The 16,689-nt window shown below is 44.5% G+C and overlaps 1 protein-coding gene across 6 annotated transcripts in view; it reads right to left on the reverse strand.

Moving 5' to 3' along the window:
• TMTC1 (transmembrane O-mannosyltransferase targeting cadherins 1) overlaps nt 1–16,689 on the reverse strand; it is a 215,859-nt gene that overhangs the window by 109,799 nt on the left and 89,371 nt on the right. For all 6 annotated transcript variants that reach the window (XM_039547592.1, XM_039547608.1, XM_039547599.1 and 3 more), the window contains one exon: nt 7,733–7,922. In XM_039547592.1, coding sequence (XP_039403526.1) covers nt 7,733–7,922 — 190 coding nt within the window. The remainder of the gene's footprint in view (nt 1–7,732; nt 7,923–16,689) is intronic.

The following is a 16,689-nucleotide window of genomic DNA, read 5'->3' on the forward strand; positions in this document are numbered from 1 at the left end:
TAGCATCGATGGGGTGGGTAAATCGCGATGTGGAAGTATGCGTCCTTCATATCGAGGGCGGCAAACCAGTCTCCCAGATCCAGGGAGGGAATAATGGTCCCCAGGGTTACCATACGAAATTTGAGCTTGAGCAGGTAGCTGTTGAGCTCCTGGAGGTCTAGTATAGGACGGAGACCTCCTTTCGCCTTGGGGATGAGAAAATAACGGGAATAGAATCCCCTGCCTCGCATATCGTGCGGCACCTCCTCTATGGCACCCAAGCTCAACAGAGTCTCGACCTCTTGTAAGAGGAATTGCTCGTGAGAGGGGTCCCTGAAGAGGGACGGGGAGGGGGCGAAACAAACTGACGGTGGTACCCGTACTGGATAGTATGAAGTACCCAGTTGTCCGTCGTTATTTGGGACCACGCCGGGAGGAAGTGAGAAAGGCGGTTGCAAAATAAACGGGAAGGATCCGGGGAAGAGACTGATGGGCCGTCCTCGGGCGTCTCGTCAAAACGCCTGCTTGGGCCCTTGCGGGGCCTTGGACGACGCCTGGGCCTGGTTGCGCTTGTTGCCGGATGGCCTACGGCGGTTTAGGCTGCTTCGCCGACTATTATACGGCTGCGACTTGGCCTGGGTAAATGGCCGGTATGGCTGCTGCTGCCGGAATGACCTCCTCTGGGTAGCCGGTGTGTGCATACACAAGGTGCGAATAGTGATACGACCATCCTTGAGGGTCTGAATCCTGGAGTCCGTTTTCTCCGAGAACAGACCGTGAGTCTCAAAGGGGAGGTCCTGTAGAGTATATTGCACCTCCGGCGGCAAGGTAGAGGACTGCAGCCAGGAGATGTGCCGCATGGTCACTCCTGAGGCCAGAGTTCTGGCCCCTGAGTCCGCCGAGTCCAGAGCAGCCTGGATGGAGGACCGGGAAGCTTTCCTGCCCTCTTCGATGAGAGCGGAGAACTCCTGTCGGGAAGCCGTCGGGATCAGCTCCGAGAACTTAGTCAGGGACCCGAAAATGTCAAAGGTGTAACGAGCTAGGAGGGCCAACTGGTTGGCAATCCGGAGCTGGAGACCCCCTGCCGAATACACCTTCCGGCCCAACAGGTCCATGCGCCTGGCGTCCTTAGACTTTGGCGCCGGGGCTGGCTGCCCATGCCTCTCACGGTCATTAACAGACTGCACCACGAGGGAGTCTGGAGTGGGGTGGGTGTACAAATACTCGTAGCCGGTGGGGGGAACTGAGTACTTTCATTCGACACCCCGTGCGGTAGGAGGGACGGACGCCGGTGACTGCCAGATGGTAGTGGCATTCTTCTGGATAGTCCGGATGAACGGGAGGGCCACCCGCAGCGGGGCCTCAGCTCCGATCACCCTGGTCACCAGGTCGTCATCCTCTGGGACCTCTGCCACCGGGAGGTCAATAGCCTTTGCCACCCTGCGAAGAAGGTCCTGGTGGGCCCGCAAGTCAATCGGAGGGGGGTCCGCCGTGGAAGCCCCCGCCACCGCCTCATCCGGTGAGGAAGATGAGGATAGAGTCTGGACCACCACATCTGCCGGTGGTTGCTCCGGAGGGTGGGAAGCCGTGTCGTGCCCCGGATGCTCTGTGGGACCAGGTGGCAACAGGGCCTCACCCGGTGGTGATGGGGGAGGCCTGCTCACTGTGGCTTCTGGCACCCTGTGTTCAGCACCCGTGGGACGCAGGGGGAAAGGGAGCCCTTGGGGCTCGTGGTAGGCCCAGGGGACCCAAAAACCCCACTGCTGTGGTCCAAGGTCCTGGTTCTGGGTGCCCGCCCGGAGATCTCTCCCGCTGCCCACCTGAGAGGCGACTGATGGCTGACGCGAAGACCACGGGGAGGCAGAGGCGCTGATGGAGTGCGCTGTGGAAGTTGGCAGCTTGTCCCCGGACGGTGCCGAGGATCGGTGCCGACCGTCGCGGTGCCAGGATGGAGATCAGGACCGTCGACTGCCTCAGTACCGGGAGCATGACCGCGATCTCGATCGACGGTGACGGGAGCGGCTTCGGGAGTCGCGGTGCTGAGAACGGTACCAGGAGCCGGACCTCCTACGGTACCGGCGGTCCGGTGACTGAGACCGGGAGCATCGCCGGGAGTGCAACCGGTACCGCGATGCTGAGCAGTACCGGGACTGCGACCGGTGCCGAGACGGGGAGCGGTACCAAGACATTGATCGGTGCCGGGATCGGGATCGGCGTGGCGGCGGCCGTTTCCGGGATCGGGACCGGGACCGAGACTTGGAGCGCCGTCTATCCCGTCTGTCAGGGGTCGGGGGCCGCATCATCGCCGGCTTGCCCACCGACTGAACAGCCCGCACCGGCGGTGCCGGGAGCCGGAGGCTCGGTGCCTCTGTGAGCTCGATGAGCTCTCTCGCCGTCGAGAAGGTCTCGGGCGTGGACGGGAGATGTAGCTTGACCGCGGTTGGCACCGGGGAGCAGGGAGGTACCGGACTCGACGGCTCTTGAGGTGCCGGAGTCAACGGAACCGTGCACGGCTTGTGCACTACCACAGCCGGTGCCGGAGGTGCCGGTGATGGCTGGGTAAGCTGTCCCGGAGCATGAGGCTTAGAAGCCGAGTGCGCCGTCTTCCATTTCCTCGGTGGAGAGAGGGAACGGTGCCGGGACGTTGGTGCCGGCTGCGAAGCCCGAGCAGTGTCAGTACCGGGGCGGCTCGGTGCCGCTGGTGCGCTGTGCGCCGAGGACGATTTCGGTGCCGCTGGGGACGGCGCGGGAGGTTGAAGTGCCACCTCCGTAAGGAGCTGCTTCAGGCGAGAGTCCCGCTCCTTTCTAGTGCGCGGCTTAAACGCCGTGCAGATTGGGCACTTGTCTGTTCTGTGGGATTCCCCGAGGCAGCGGAGGCAGGAGTCGTGCGGGTCCCCGACGGGCATGTGCCGCTGGCAAGCCGCACAGGGCTTAAACCCCGGTGCCTTGGGCATGAGCCTGCACCGGTTGTGGAAGAAGAGGGGCTAAACTCTCCTAATTCCCTTACTATACTATATCTAACTAAACTTGTTCAACTAATCTAACAACTAAACTAAGTTAACCAACTATGTACACTGAAGAAATGGAGAAACGCTAGGGCTGTGGAGGTAAGGGAGCACTCCACTGTTCCAACTGGCCGTCACGGGCGGTAAGAAGGAACTGAGGAGCGGACGGGCCGGCTGGGGTATATATCTAGCGCCATAGCGGCGCCACTCCAGGGGGCGCCCAGCCGGCTCGCCGGAGTTGCTAGGCTAAAAATGTTCCGAAGAGCCGTGCACGCGCACACCTAACTGGAATGCATAGGAGCAATCACTCGAAGAAGAACTGTAAGTAGTTGCTTTTGCTACTGACAATTTCTAGCATCAGAGGGACAGTAGATGCTTTGACTGATTTAGTTGGTAGCCAGAATTTAAAACTGGATAATTACTTTCAGTGACTCTCTTGTAATTCACCTAGCCCCAAATCTAGAAAATATAGCAGCTCCTTTCTTTGTCGCTAAGGTTGGGTTTACCGTGTTCTATTCCTGCTCCTGTCTCTTTTGATTAAGTTTTATATAAAATGTAGGAGTTAACAATAGGGTTTCTGTCTCTCTATCCTTCCCCTCTGCCTCTCCTCCCCTTCCCATACACACAGACCTCAATCAGTTTCAATACCTTTTTTAATTAATCTGGTTGTTTATGGAAAGTTCTTCCCTCTAACAGCCACACAGGACACTTCCACATTGGGGACTGGAATTTAGGGCCAAGATTTTCAATAGTGACTAGCAATCTGGAGTGTCCAGTTTGAGATACCTGAAAAGAGCCAGATTTTCAGAAAAAGTTAACCACCTCCCTTCTGAAAACTAGGTCTCATTAAGCAGTCTCAATCTGGGATGTACCTCAAATCACTAGTCACTATTGAAAACCTTAGCCTGCGATTGTAGCTGAGTCTTTCTTCATTTGCAGTACAGGGGAATCTAGAAATACTACAGGAGACAAGCCTATTAAATCCCATCAGGCATTATTTACTACAGTCATTGGCAGCTGAGTGTAACGGGACAGATTGTGGCAGCTGAAAAATGAGCCTGCAGATATAAAGGGTATAGATGGAATGGCAAGTCTTACTCAGGTGGTGGTGCAGTTCTTTCTGTCCTTGGAGGCCTAAACAGCATGCTTTCCAGAAAGAGGAACTATGGTCAATGTGTAACAGAGTCACCAGTAGGTTACAGATGTGCAGAAAACAGGAGACCTTCTGTGAACCCATTTAATCAAGGCTACTAAACAGGTTATTAGGAAATAGAGTTTACTGATGCATTTCCTTGCTATGCAAAAAGAGTAGCAAAGTTGAAACCAACAGGAGCAAAGGGAAAGAGAAAGAAGCAGTGACACTCATTCTACTAAACAATCAAAAACTGGACAGCTGCCTTTCCAATTCGTGCAGTTTTCAGGGTAAAACTCTCTCCAATGAAATATGTGGCCCTGTTCCAAGCTTGGCATATGCAAAACTAGTGAGAAGAAACCTCAGAGCTATCAGTCTATGTTCTTTCTGGGGTATAAATATAGAGCATTCATAAAATTAAATGGATCAACCAACCATCATGGCTTGGATGTCCTTTATCAGCAGTGCACATATATTCCAACAGTGTGATTACCCTAATCACAAGCATCAACAACAAATTAGTCCTGTTTAAAATGTAGTGGCAACAAAGCCATCCATCCAACACACACATTCTGTAATTACAGTCCATGTAATATATTCTATAATTCTCTGTGTGTACATGCCACATGAGCACACATCCCTACATACACACCCCACCACCACCATGGAAAACAATTCAACATTTACTGTGCTAATATCTTTGATTTTGCCACAGTCATTTGCACACAGGATTTTCTATTCTTAGTACCACAGAACAGAAAATGCTACTGGCAACCAGAGTGTATACATGTGTGTTTGCACATGTGATACAGAATAGCAGCTTGCAGCATTGTTGTAGCCGTGTTGGTCCCAAGATATTAGAGAGACAAGGTGGGTGAGGTACTATCTTTTATTGGGTCAATTTCTGTTGGTGAAAAAGACAAGCTTTTGAGCTTACACGGAGACCTGAAGAAGAGCTCTGTGTAAGCTTGAAAGCTTGTATTTTTCACCAACAGAAGTTGATCTAATAAAACATATTACCTCGCCCACCTTGTCTTTCTAGAGATTAATAGAGCATATATATAATCCTTGCCTTATTAACGTTAAACTCATTCCTTAGCAAAATTGTAAATTATCACTTCCAGGTTATACTGTGTTATGGGAAGAGGAGAAAGGGCAACAGAAAATTAAAATGTGAATTCATGGAACTATTTCAAAAAGAAAACCAAAGATTTGATTCAATGTGAAATAACTTGATATGCCTCATTCTAAATAGCATAAGTAAACTAGCCAGGACAGCCTGCCATTTGTCTGGTAGAACGATGGTCTTTGCCTTTACAAGTGAGTAGTGTCATCTTAAAATGTCACTGATTTCTCATTTAGAAATGCGATTTTTTAAAGAATTGCACCTGCAAGTCATGCTCTCTGTACTCCTTTCCCCTCCTTTGCCTTTATAAATAGTAACATACAAATGAAAACAGGATAATTTGTTTCTACAAAATTCATCTACTCTTATTGTTTGTTCCCCACCCTAACTCTTACTGCTTAGGACATCATAATCCTCTCCACAGCATGTAATGATGCAAATTACTGCAAAAGCCAATAAAAAAAATGGGAAAATTGTTTATCAAAAAATCCTTTTTTTCTTACTGAAATTCAGAATATTTCAGCCCTCTCTAAGTCTGACTAGAACTGTGTGAAGCATTCACAATAAAACAAATTCCCATGTGGTGCCCCTTAATCCAGGATTCATTACTAATGCCAAGTTCAGAGCAGGTTTGCTATAAGACTGGTAAACCTTGTTCCATGTCAAAACTCTGACATTTATGGTTTAACAGGGTTGGACATGAAACCAGATAGTTTGAGATGCATTTTACTTTGTGTTTTGTTGTTCATTTGAACCAGGAACTCCAAGCAAAAATTGTGGGGGGACCAACTACACAAGGCTCAAAGTAGCAAACAAGCAAATCCTGGGAAATTAAATCCCTGCATTGCGCACAACCCTAATTTTGACAACTGGGAAAAGATAAGAAGCTAGTGAAACCTCAAGGAATAAAGGGTGGGATTTCAGAAGTGCTCAGTGTTGAGCAAATGGGAAATTTTATTATTGCTTTCAATTGGAGCAGAGTTAGATCAAAGCAGACCCCTTTGGAAAATCCTCTCCAAAGATTCTGATTTTACATCAAAGTATCTAACAATAAAAAATACACAAGACATATGACCTGTAGGCAGAACTACAGCATCGCTAAATAGACTGATTTCTCATGTTTTCCATATGGCATCAATTGACATTTTAAAGAATCCAAATTAAGGACTCAACAGTCCAAAAGTCTTTGTCATTTTTATCCTCCTATCAAGAGCACATACATAACTCTGGGCATTCAGGCAGTATGAGCAGGACCTGCACTTTTTAGCATAATTCAAGAGCTGTCTGTTACCATATAATGTTTTTTTGGCTTAGTTATCCTTAAGGAAGGAACTCTTTTAAAAATGATCAACAAACCACTCGGTAATTATTTCTTCTCACTTTTAATCACAAGATATTACTTCACTGGTTGTAACTACCCCTTATTAATGGGGATGCCTCTTATTTTAGACATTTATTTCATCTCTGTCCCACACAAATCCAGTATAATCTCATTTACACATTTGCAGTGCAAGTAACGTGCATCTCCAATACTGATCTGTGAAAGTGGATTTAAATAACATTGTCCACAGTATGGTTGTGGTCATGTTGTCCCAGGATATTAGAGAGACAGTGGTGAGATAACATCTTTTATTGGACCAACTTGTATCTAAGGGCAGGTCTACACTAAGGGCGGGGGTCAAACTAGGGTATGCAAGTTCAGCTACGTGAATAGCGTAGCTGAACTCGAAGTACCCTAGTTCGAACTACTCACCCGTCCAGACACCGCGGGATCAAAGTCCGCGGCTCCAAGGTCGACTCCGCCACTGCTGTTTGCAGTGGTGGAGTACCGGAGTCGACTGGAGTGCGCGGGGAGTTCGAACTATCGCGTCCAGATTAGACGCGATAGTTTGAACTCCGAGAAGTCGAACTCACCGCGTCGACCCGGCAGGTAAGTGTAGACTAGCCCTAAACAACATGTCATGTATGCTAAATAATGATTCCCAGATCATTTTCAACTTATTACACTCAAATTTGTTCCTCTTATTGTGTCTCATATATATGTTTTAGTTGGTTTAGAGGAATAGATAAAAACATAAACTTAACCCTCAAAAGCTAGTGACTGACGAAGCCAATGGCAAAGATCCCATTGACTAATGGTAATTGAATTGGGCCCTTGGATCATGATCCAAAGCTCATAGAAATCAAGGAGAGCTTTTCAATTGACTTCAATGGGCTTTTGGTCATTAATAGTAATTTAATACAGCACTTTTGGCTAAATTCTGGTTTCAGACCAAATGAATGGGAGCAGCATGCATACATCTGATGGCAGAATTTAGCCTTTTGGATTTACCTGTGAGAGTTATAGGGAAGAATTTTTCCTCTTACTGTCTATTCTGTTTGAAAAAAACAAACAAACCCTCAATTGTTTTTATTGGTCATTTCCTCAAAGATTAGGTAACAAAAATAGCATATAAACGATAAGATTGTAGTGTACTTTTTTAAAATTACCTTGAATGCTGTTATGCAATGTAAGCTGAGTAATATCATAACCACCACCAGGAGAACTGTAGCTAAATTCCTCACATCCCATATCGACTCAATTAAAGGAATACTCCCAACCTGCCAGTCATAGCACAGAGTAATTGGTGCTAGCAGAAGCCAGGAATTGAAGGCCAGGAGGTACGAATAAGTTAGAAATCTGAAAGATGAAATGGAAATACAATACTTAGAATGTTCTCGATTCCATGTAAGTTTCTTCTTATGTTGAGAGCACAGTGAGTTCATGCTGATCCAGGATATAGTCAATTATTGTCCCTTATACTAAAGAAAAAAATATATATATATATGAAGATAGCAACACACTGCTCTATAAATATGTCTTCAACATGTGTTATTTATAAACACCATAAAACTTTAAACCAATTATCTCTATATGAGAATTGTACATCAACTTTTGAGTGGCTTGACTGTTCTGCGTATAGTACTGGAATGTTATATTTTTGAGGTGATTAATTATTTTTTTACCTGCTTTAATTCTATGTAATGTTTTATTCCTACAAAAAAAGTAATTAAAAGTTAAAATTATATATATAAGAGAGACCCACCAATCAGTCTCTTACAGCAGTATTGCTGGAATCCTGTGATGCAAAGCAATCCTAATTCTGGCTTAACCAGCCATTTGAAGATTCCCTCTGTGCAGAGGAATTCATGGGTAGCTTAGAGCTGCTGTAGCAGTCCCTACATCAGACCCCTTCCCTGCTCTCTAGCAGAGGGGGCAAGAAGCCCAGATCAAAGTTGGTGATTCCTGGCTCCCATCATAGCCCTTGGGGGGCATGAGCAGTTGGCATGAGGGAGGTTGCAAAAGTGGAGGGGGAGAGAGAGACTTCTAACTTTATAATTTGGTATTTGTAATGCAGAGGGGATTGGGAGGTGGGCACATGGGAAACATGCTACCTTTTGGGACACGTGAAAGCGTCTATGGACTGGAACAGGAGCAATATGAATGCATCTAAGTGTAAATAATTTGACCCTTAGCCACTTGGCAGCTACTTATTTTCAAACCTGAAAGCTGCTCTCTCGAACCATGTTTACAGAAGAGTTTAAATACATTTCTCTGTGAGCTGCTGAAATTGGTCGAGTGCTCACAAAGTCCATTGAGGGGAACTGTGAGATTCATAGACTATAAACTTTCATTGGTTTTAAAAAAAAAAACAAAGGCAAATATATAGAACCAGAAAGCACAGAGACTTGCATATAAATAATACATTTATACAATATAGCACTTTTTCATCTGTGTCTGCCTCAGTTTTTGTATATTACACTCTGGTAGCTTACAGATTTATTAAAGTGATCCCAAAGGACTCCCAAGACATGTACAAACATATATAAAAGATCATTTCATCCACCACTTACTGTGAAAACAGTGCAATTACTCAGCAGTATGCAGAACACTACACAGAATTTTAGGACAGGAGGTACAGAACAAAGTAACAATGACTTTAGGCAGGCAGTATAGAATTACTCATATTGGAATTTGGCTAAGACACAGGGACTAACAACCCTAACTTTTGTGTGGAAATTTTTTTTAATAACCACAAGTGGTTGGAATCTTGATTTTACTTCTCATCCCAAAGACACCATCTCCAGCAGCATAATGTCCCAACACCTGAGCTGATCAAAAAGTTGTAAGGCTGTTTCACTGGGAAAATTTCCTTTTCAGGATAGTTTTTCAAAGTAGTTTTTCCAATTTTGATATAAAAATTGTAAATCCCACAATTTTTAGGTTTTTCCCCAATTGTTTTCCTCCTTTTTTCATTTTGCCATTGTAAAGGGAAAGAAAAGGAAAGGAAAAGAGTATAAGGAAGGGGATTTTTTTCCTCCCATAGGAAAAAAACCCTGAAAAAGCCAGTTTCTCATCTGAAAAAGTTTTGAATAAAAAATTTTGATCAGTTCTACCCATCATCACACTGGGCCATTGCCTCATTACTCTAAATGAGGAATGCCACCTTCTAAGCCAGCAAAATCACTTCCTGCAGTATATGGGGATTCCTCAGAGATTCACCAGTTCAAAAAATTATGTAGCTCAGCTTTGATCAGCATGCGGGAGCTGATGGGTTTATACAGCACAAATGTCATATGGCATGACTTGCCATATTTCCAAATGAAAACCATTCACATCACTCAGTGAATAGTGTCAGGCTGTAATACTGTTAGAAACATGGCTAAGATTTTCAAAAGTGAAGAGTAATTTTGGGTATCCAACTTGAAACGTCTTAAATTTTCAGAAGATGAGTTACTGAGTTAATAAAAGGGCCCTTAGTGCAACTTGTGTATTGGTATGTTCAAAAAGCATCTCAACAGTCATCCCAGATGGAAGATGCATCAAATTACCAGGCAATTCTGAAGCCTCATCACACTTTGACTATTTATCTTCCAGAGAGGAAGAGAGAAACGACTCGATACAAACGAGCGAAATGCTAAAGGGTTTAGATAACAGACAGGTTGGCTTTCAACATCCACTCTCCAGGATACAAGAGGTGATAAAACTTTATGCAGCATGTAACAAATATGTGGAATTTGTTGTTACAGCAAATTGAATCAATGTAACGTGATTTAAAAAGGAATTCCAAATACATATATAGGCAAGTGTAATACAAAGCTCCATACTCTGCTGGGAAGTTAGTTCAGTGCTGATGATGATGGGTTTTGTGAATGGATCTATTTCCCCCCTCACTGAAGTGTTTTTGCCTTCCCCATAAACCTCAGGCACAGTCCACTTCTGGAGGCAGGTTACCAAAGTAGGCAGACCATTATTCCGTTCAGTTATGGCAACACTCAGGTTCCTTAATTGCAATCTGCCAATAGCAGTGAACTATTTCAAAGCCTATAAAAAACATTATGTACCATACATAGTTGACTGGTGCACATCTCTGTACATCAGAATAGAAAGCCGTTGGCCATTTCTCCTGATGTCAATCCTGAGAGTTCTCACTTAACTTACTTGGTTTAGAATGCATGCACCACGTATCCCAGAATGGCAAAACAGAAAAAAACTGATTGATTTTCCAGCAGGCCTTTTCAAATTGTAAAAATTCTACAAGTGATGTTTCTTATCACCAACAATTTGGACAGTCTTTCAATTTTGGTAATCTTGAATGTTCTGTCAGTTGTGTACCTAAAAATGTTGGTGGTTTTCAATTTTTATATCAAAACTGGAAAATTTACACAGTTTTTGCAAAACTGCAGAATATGCATGAAAACCCTGCATGAATATGCATGTAACCCTGCAGAATATCCGGGCCTAAAAGATTTGTTTTCCACAAATAGTGGATAGCTGTTTTACCATCTATACTTCAATGTGATCTCTCAGACTGATAAAGCAAATGTTTCTGTAAGAGCAATGTAGGATTCAAAACTTTTCTCCAATGCCTGCAGACAGACCAATGAGGCAAGAGAATTATCGAGATAGAAAGGAATGGTGCAGCATTCTCTGTTATGTCAAGCAAGCAAATTTTATAATGTATGAACCTGTACCCCTGCAAATTGTATTGGAAGGTAGGGACTAAATATACTACAGGTTTTAGATAAAATATAAATCTCTTGAACTGACTTTGAATTTTCTTATATTTAAATAATGGAAGCAAAAAATAGAGGGGGTGGGCAGGAGCCACATTCAGGCACCCCATATGATTTCCTGTAAATCCAGCATTGCAGCTCTTTTCTTTATTCAAGCATGCTAGGTAAAAGTTCAGTGCAGGCATAACCTTTCAAAAACATTATTTCAAAAGCTGACATAGGATAGAAATAATTTGCAATTTTAAACAGAAATGAAACCACCTGGAATTAGTCCAAGAGCTAGTTACATTTTAGGGGCCTAGCTATAGTCAGCAACTAAAGTATTTCCTTTTAATTAGCTGACTGACAATAAATTACATTTTAAATTAATCATCGTCCCTGTATTACTACTCATTTCTGCTGGAATTTCAAGAGGGGAAAAATGTACAGTGCTTAAAACATTTCTTTCTGTCAGGCCTGCTGCATTTCAGTCCAGATAACAGGGTAACTTGTCATGGTGAGGAGACAACTGGAAGAATTTGCTTCTTAATTGGCATCACTTAGTGTCAATTGACATATCCCTCCCACCTTCACCAAGCCAGTTACCTGGGTTTGCATTGCAGTGGAGATCAATTTTTAATTGCGCATTGAACATGGAAATACAAGTTTCAGCAGTTGTCAAATGTGGCTTTCCCAGTCCCCCGGTCTCTGAAATATTCAGAAGTTGCAAGCTTTCTTTAGCTCTTAGACGTCGTCATGGTGACCCATACTTTCAAATCCTCTAAGGCTAGATTTAATGTCATGTGCTTTATTTGGCACAACACTTATTGCATCTGCTGCAGAAAACAGGAGTATGATTCTGCTATCTGAACTGGTTGCCTTTAGTGCAGAGAGTGTTATTTTAGGCCACTGTTTAAACTCAAACAATATAGGACATAAATACTTGAAGAATCGTCTGTTACCCCAGGCAGTAGTTGAGAATGATTTAGAATGGAAAAGTCACAATCTCAGTATTGCCAACCCCAACCATTCAGAAATCACTGAGTCTGCTAAAAAAAATCATGTGTGGGTGTGTGTAATCTGCCTTCTGGACTGGTTTCTGAACCTCAAGGGTTCAAGTTTTCAGGCTTTTCTTTGCAACAATGACTTTCATTAAAAAAAAAAGAGAGAGAGAGAGAGAGAAGGCTGCTCTCCTTGCCTAGTCAGGTGTGGCTTTAAGAAAAACACCAAATATTGTGAGAGATGATAAAATTGTGAGAGTTGGCAACCCTGAATCCTGAGAAGGCCTTCTCTGCTAAGAGCCTGCTGCACTTGAATGCTCTCCTCTCCCCTACAGACGCAAAAGGACACCCAACAACACCCATGGGGTTAGGCTAGAGTTGCCAACCCTCCTGGTTTTGCCAGAAGTCTCCCGGAACTGGGCTCTATTTCCTGGAGGCTACTGAAGCCAAACCACTAAAAGTCCGACAGTGCAGCAGGGCTCAGGCAGGCTCCCTGCCCTGAGGTGAGCGCAGCCTAGCCGAGCCAACACCCCGACCCTCTGCCCCAGCCTGAGCCCCCTCCCACAGCCAGCACCTCAAACCCCCTCCTGCACACCAACCCCGACACAGCCCTGAGCCCCCTCCTGCACTCAAACTCCTTCCCAGAGCCTGCACTTCTCATCCTCTCCCCTCCCCAATCCTCTACCCCAGCCCGGAGCCCCCTCCCGGAGCCCACACTCCCTCCTACACCCCAACACTCTGCCCCAGCCCAGTAAAAGTGAGTGAGGGTGGGGGAGAGCAAGTGACGGAGGGAGGGGGGATGGAGCGTGGCAGGGTCCCGGAGGAGAGGCAGGGCAGGGCAGGGCAGGGCAAGGATATTTGGGTTTATGTGATTAGACCAGGGGTCGGCAACCTACGGCATGCGCGCCAAAGGTGGCACGCAAGCCGATTTTTGATGGCACACAGCGGTGGGCTGAGCCACTCAGCCCGCCCCCACTCTGGGGTTCCAGCTGCTGGCCCCTTGACAGCCGGTTAACAACTGATCACTCAGAAGCCTGTGTGCAGCTTAAAGTATCCAAATACGTGCCAGACATTGGAAAACTCAGCAAGGAAAAGCAAGGGCAGGGATCACACTAAACTGATAAGATCTGCATTTTAATTTAATTTTAAATAAAGCTTCTGAAACATTTTGAAAACCTTGTTTACTTTACATATAACAGTAGTTTGGTTATATATTATAGACTTATAGAGAGACCTTCTAAAAAATGTTAACATGTATTACTGGCACGTGAAGTCTCAAATTAGAGTGTATACATGAAGACTCAGCACACCACTGCTGAAAGGTTGCCGACCCCTGGATTAGACAGTTGGCAACCCTAGGCTAGGCTCAGGATTTCTTCTGTTTGTAAATTTTGTTGATTTCTGCCCCTCTGACTTGACTCCTCTGAAGTTCACTCAGGCGTGTTTCCAATTGTAGCTGTCCCGCTCCCTACAGCCTCGCCCACTATTGCAGGCAGTGCATGAAGGCCAGGGACAATCTCCATGCCTGCAGTTGGAAAATGCAAGGATTGCTCCCTCCAGGCACCCCCCTACAGAGGGTGTGGGAAGAAGGTAGGGCATGACCCCCCCCCTTCTTTTTGTCACATAGGGTTGTGCAGCTTATTCCCTCAAAGGGATGGTGTAACAAACTGGAACATTGTTAAATGGCACAATTTAATCCTACGGGTTACTTTTGTTATGGCTCCCAGAAGCTGTTGGGCCTGGGTGCCTAGTACCCTTTATACCTACATTTTAGCAGAAGGGTTGGAGGAGAAATGGTCTCATAAAGGGCACCAAAAATGGGAAATGTCTGGAAGACTGGCAATAAATAATTGTTTATTTTTATATCATCTCAGATGAACCTGGGGTCGGGGAAAGAAAAAAATAAGAGGCTCTCAGGGAAGGGACGGTGTAGAAAACAGAAGCACAGAGGAGGGTTGCTGCCATTTCAGGGAACCCTGTAGCTCATCACTCCCTTGTTTAAATAACCCATGCGCTTTGCCTGGTACTCAAGGGGGTTTTAGTTCTTTCTAATGGTGACAAGAATTCATTTATGTCCTTTATTAGGAGAAGAGTTTCTCACTCACATATTAACAGCAGAACTTACTTCAGCTCTAGGCTCTTTCCACCGTTTGCAAAGCCCTAAATCAAGCGTGGATAATGAGCCACTTCATGATAATGTTGTAAAACACATGCTGCTGCAATTAGAACCAGGTGATGTTATTTAAGGGTATTGTATTTTAGTTATGTTTATTTGCATATCCTCTAAGGCACATATCTCAAGCAGCTTATCAGTCCAGTCATATCTTCTGCAGGAATTTACTTGTATCTTGTCAGCCTATGCCATTTTCTTACGATAATCATAAAATAATATGTTCTTTCTCTGCCCAGTACATTCTGTGTACATAGAGAAAAATCACATTTGTTTAAATAAATAAAATGATAGATTGGTCTCACAAAGTCCAATTTCACATCATCAGTAGAAGACAAGATCCAAATGTCAGCATAAACATTAATGGAGGGGGGAAAGCCCTCTCAACTGCAAAAAATATAATGGCTCCATATATTCCCTTTCATCATCACAGAGCTGGGGCAACTAAAAGAAAAGCTGCCTATTAATACAGTGCTGGGTACACAGAGTACAGAAATACAGAGCTATGCAAGCAGTTGCTGAATAGTAAGATGTATCTTCTACTACAAGGTGAAGGAGGATTGTCATAGGTCTCACCCCCACTTAGAGCTGTTGGGTTTCAAAATGGGGACCTGCACTGGTTTCCCTCTAAACTAAAAAATCCTAGTTTAGATCTGGTAAAAGCTGCCACCACCCAATCAGGTACGTGGATTGGGACACAGTCCTTCCGCAAAATCCTTGGGGATCCCAAGAACCCCAAATCTATGGAGTTCTTACACCCAGGAGAAATAAACCATTCCCCCCTGCTTCCTCCCCCCTCCCTTTTCCTAGGAGAGATACCGGGATCTAACTACAGAGGAATGCCTCCCTCCTCCCTCCTCCCCTTTCCCTGAGAATCCACCCAAGGAAAGGTCAACCAAGTCCTTAATAGAAAAGAATTTATTAAAGAATTAAAAAGAAAGTCACTGTTTCTGTAACCAAGATGGAACAATATACAGGGTCTAAAGTTATCAATCTCTGGAGAGAATCCCCCCTCCTTTCTTTCTCAGTAAAAGCAATAACAGTACAGAATTAAAGAAATTCTATAGCAAAACACAGAATTGCAAATACAGAAATAAAAGTATAAGAATACTAGTTCCTTGCTAATACTCACTAGCTTGAATAGAAGAATTTATTGCAGAAACCTGGGAGGACTTGATTAAGATGTCTGGACTCTCTTAATTCCCAAGAGAGACTCTCTAAAACAAAGAACAGGAAAAAAACTTCCCTCCACAGGGATTTGAAAATATCTTGTCCCTCATTGGTCCTGTGGTCAGGTGTCCACAGGTACTGCTTGTTAACTCTTTACAGGTAGACAAAAACCTTAACCCTTAACTAACTGTTTATGACAAGGATGCTGTATAAACTGTACTGATCTTTCTATTCCTGAATCCAGTAGGTCTGTTTCCGAGTCTCCTCCTAAAATTTGCTGCTATGTAGTTGAAAATATCAGATTTTTAAGAATGAGGCACATTCAAATGAGACATTCAAACAAACTGACCTGCCAATAAAATCTGAGCTCTTGGAGATCATCCTGATAATGTTGCAATACGCAAAACCCTGGGGCTGTTCTTGTTCTCCCCTCACCTGTAAGTCCCTGAGAGTTTTGTGTTCAAATGTGATCCATTTTCCTAGCTAAAAAATGGTAGCAATGGATTCCAAGGGGCACCCTACGCCAATCTAACAGGTTGGTGGCTACACACCAGGGCTTCAACCAAGGTTTACTGTAGGGGGAAAATGGTGAGTACCTGGGCAATGACTGACATATGGATTACTGCTCCCCAGGAAGTTAAAATCAGATCTCTTGGAAATCAGTCAAGATAGAAATTCTAAAATGGTCTAAAAAGTTCATGTGACCCCAGAGAAAACAGGCTTATCTTTCCCTATCCAGTGCCAACAGAAAGTGGAATGAATACCAAAAGGATACTGGCTGGTTGCCTCAAGGGGTCAAGCTACTATCTCCAGCCCTGTGTTAGCAATGGGTTTAAAAAGTGAAACACACATGGCTCAGAGGAATAAATGTCTGATGATAATGTTTAAGCTGTGCCTCTTTTCCCAAAGCTACCTTTGGGTGCCAGGTATTTGCATTCACAGGATATTCTGTTTCACAAGCAGTGTTTGTAATAGGTTCCACAGCCCCATTATAAATACCTGTTAACAACCAATATTTCAGGATAGCAACATTTATCAGGGTTTGCTCATTAAACCATATAAGATTAAGT

The sequence above is a fragment of the Mauremys reevesii genome, linkage group 1, assembly GCF_016161935.1.
Source record: "Mauremys reevesii isolate NIE-2019 linkage group 1, ASM1616193v1, whole genome shotgun sequence".
In the NCBI taxonomy this organism is placed as follows: domain Eukaryota; kingdom Metazoa; phylum Chordata; order Testudines; family Geoemydidae; genus Mauremys; species Mauremys reevesii.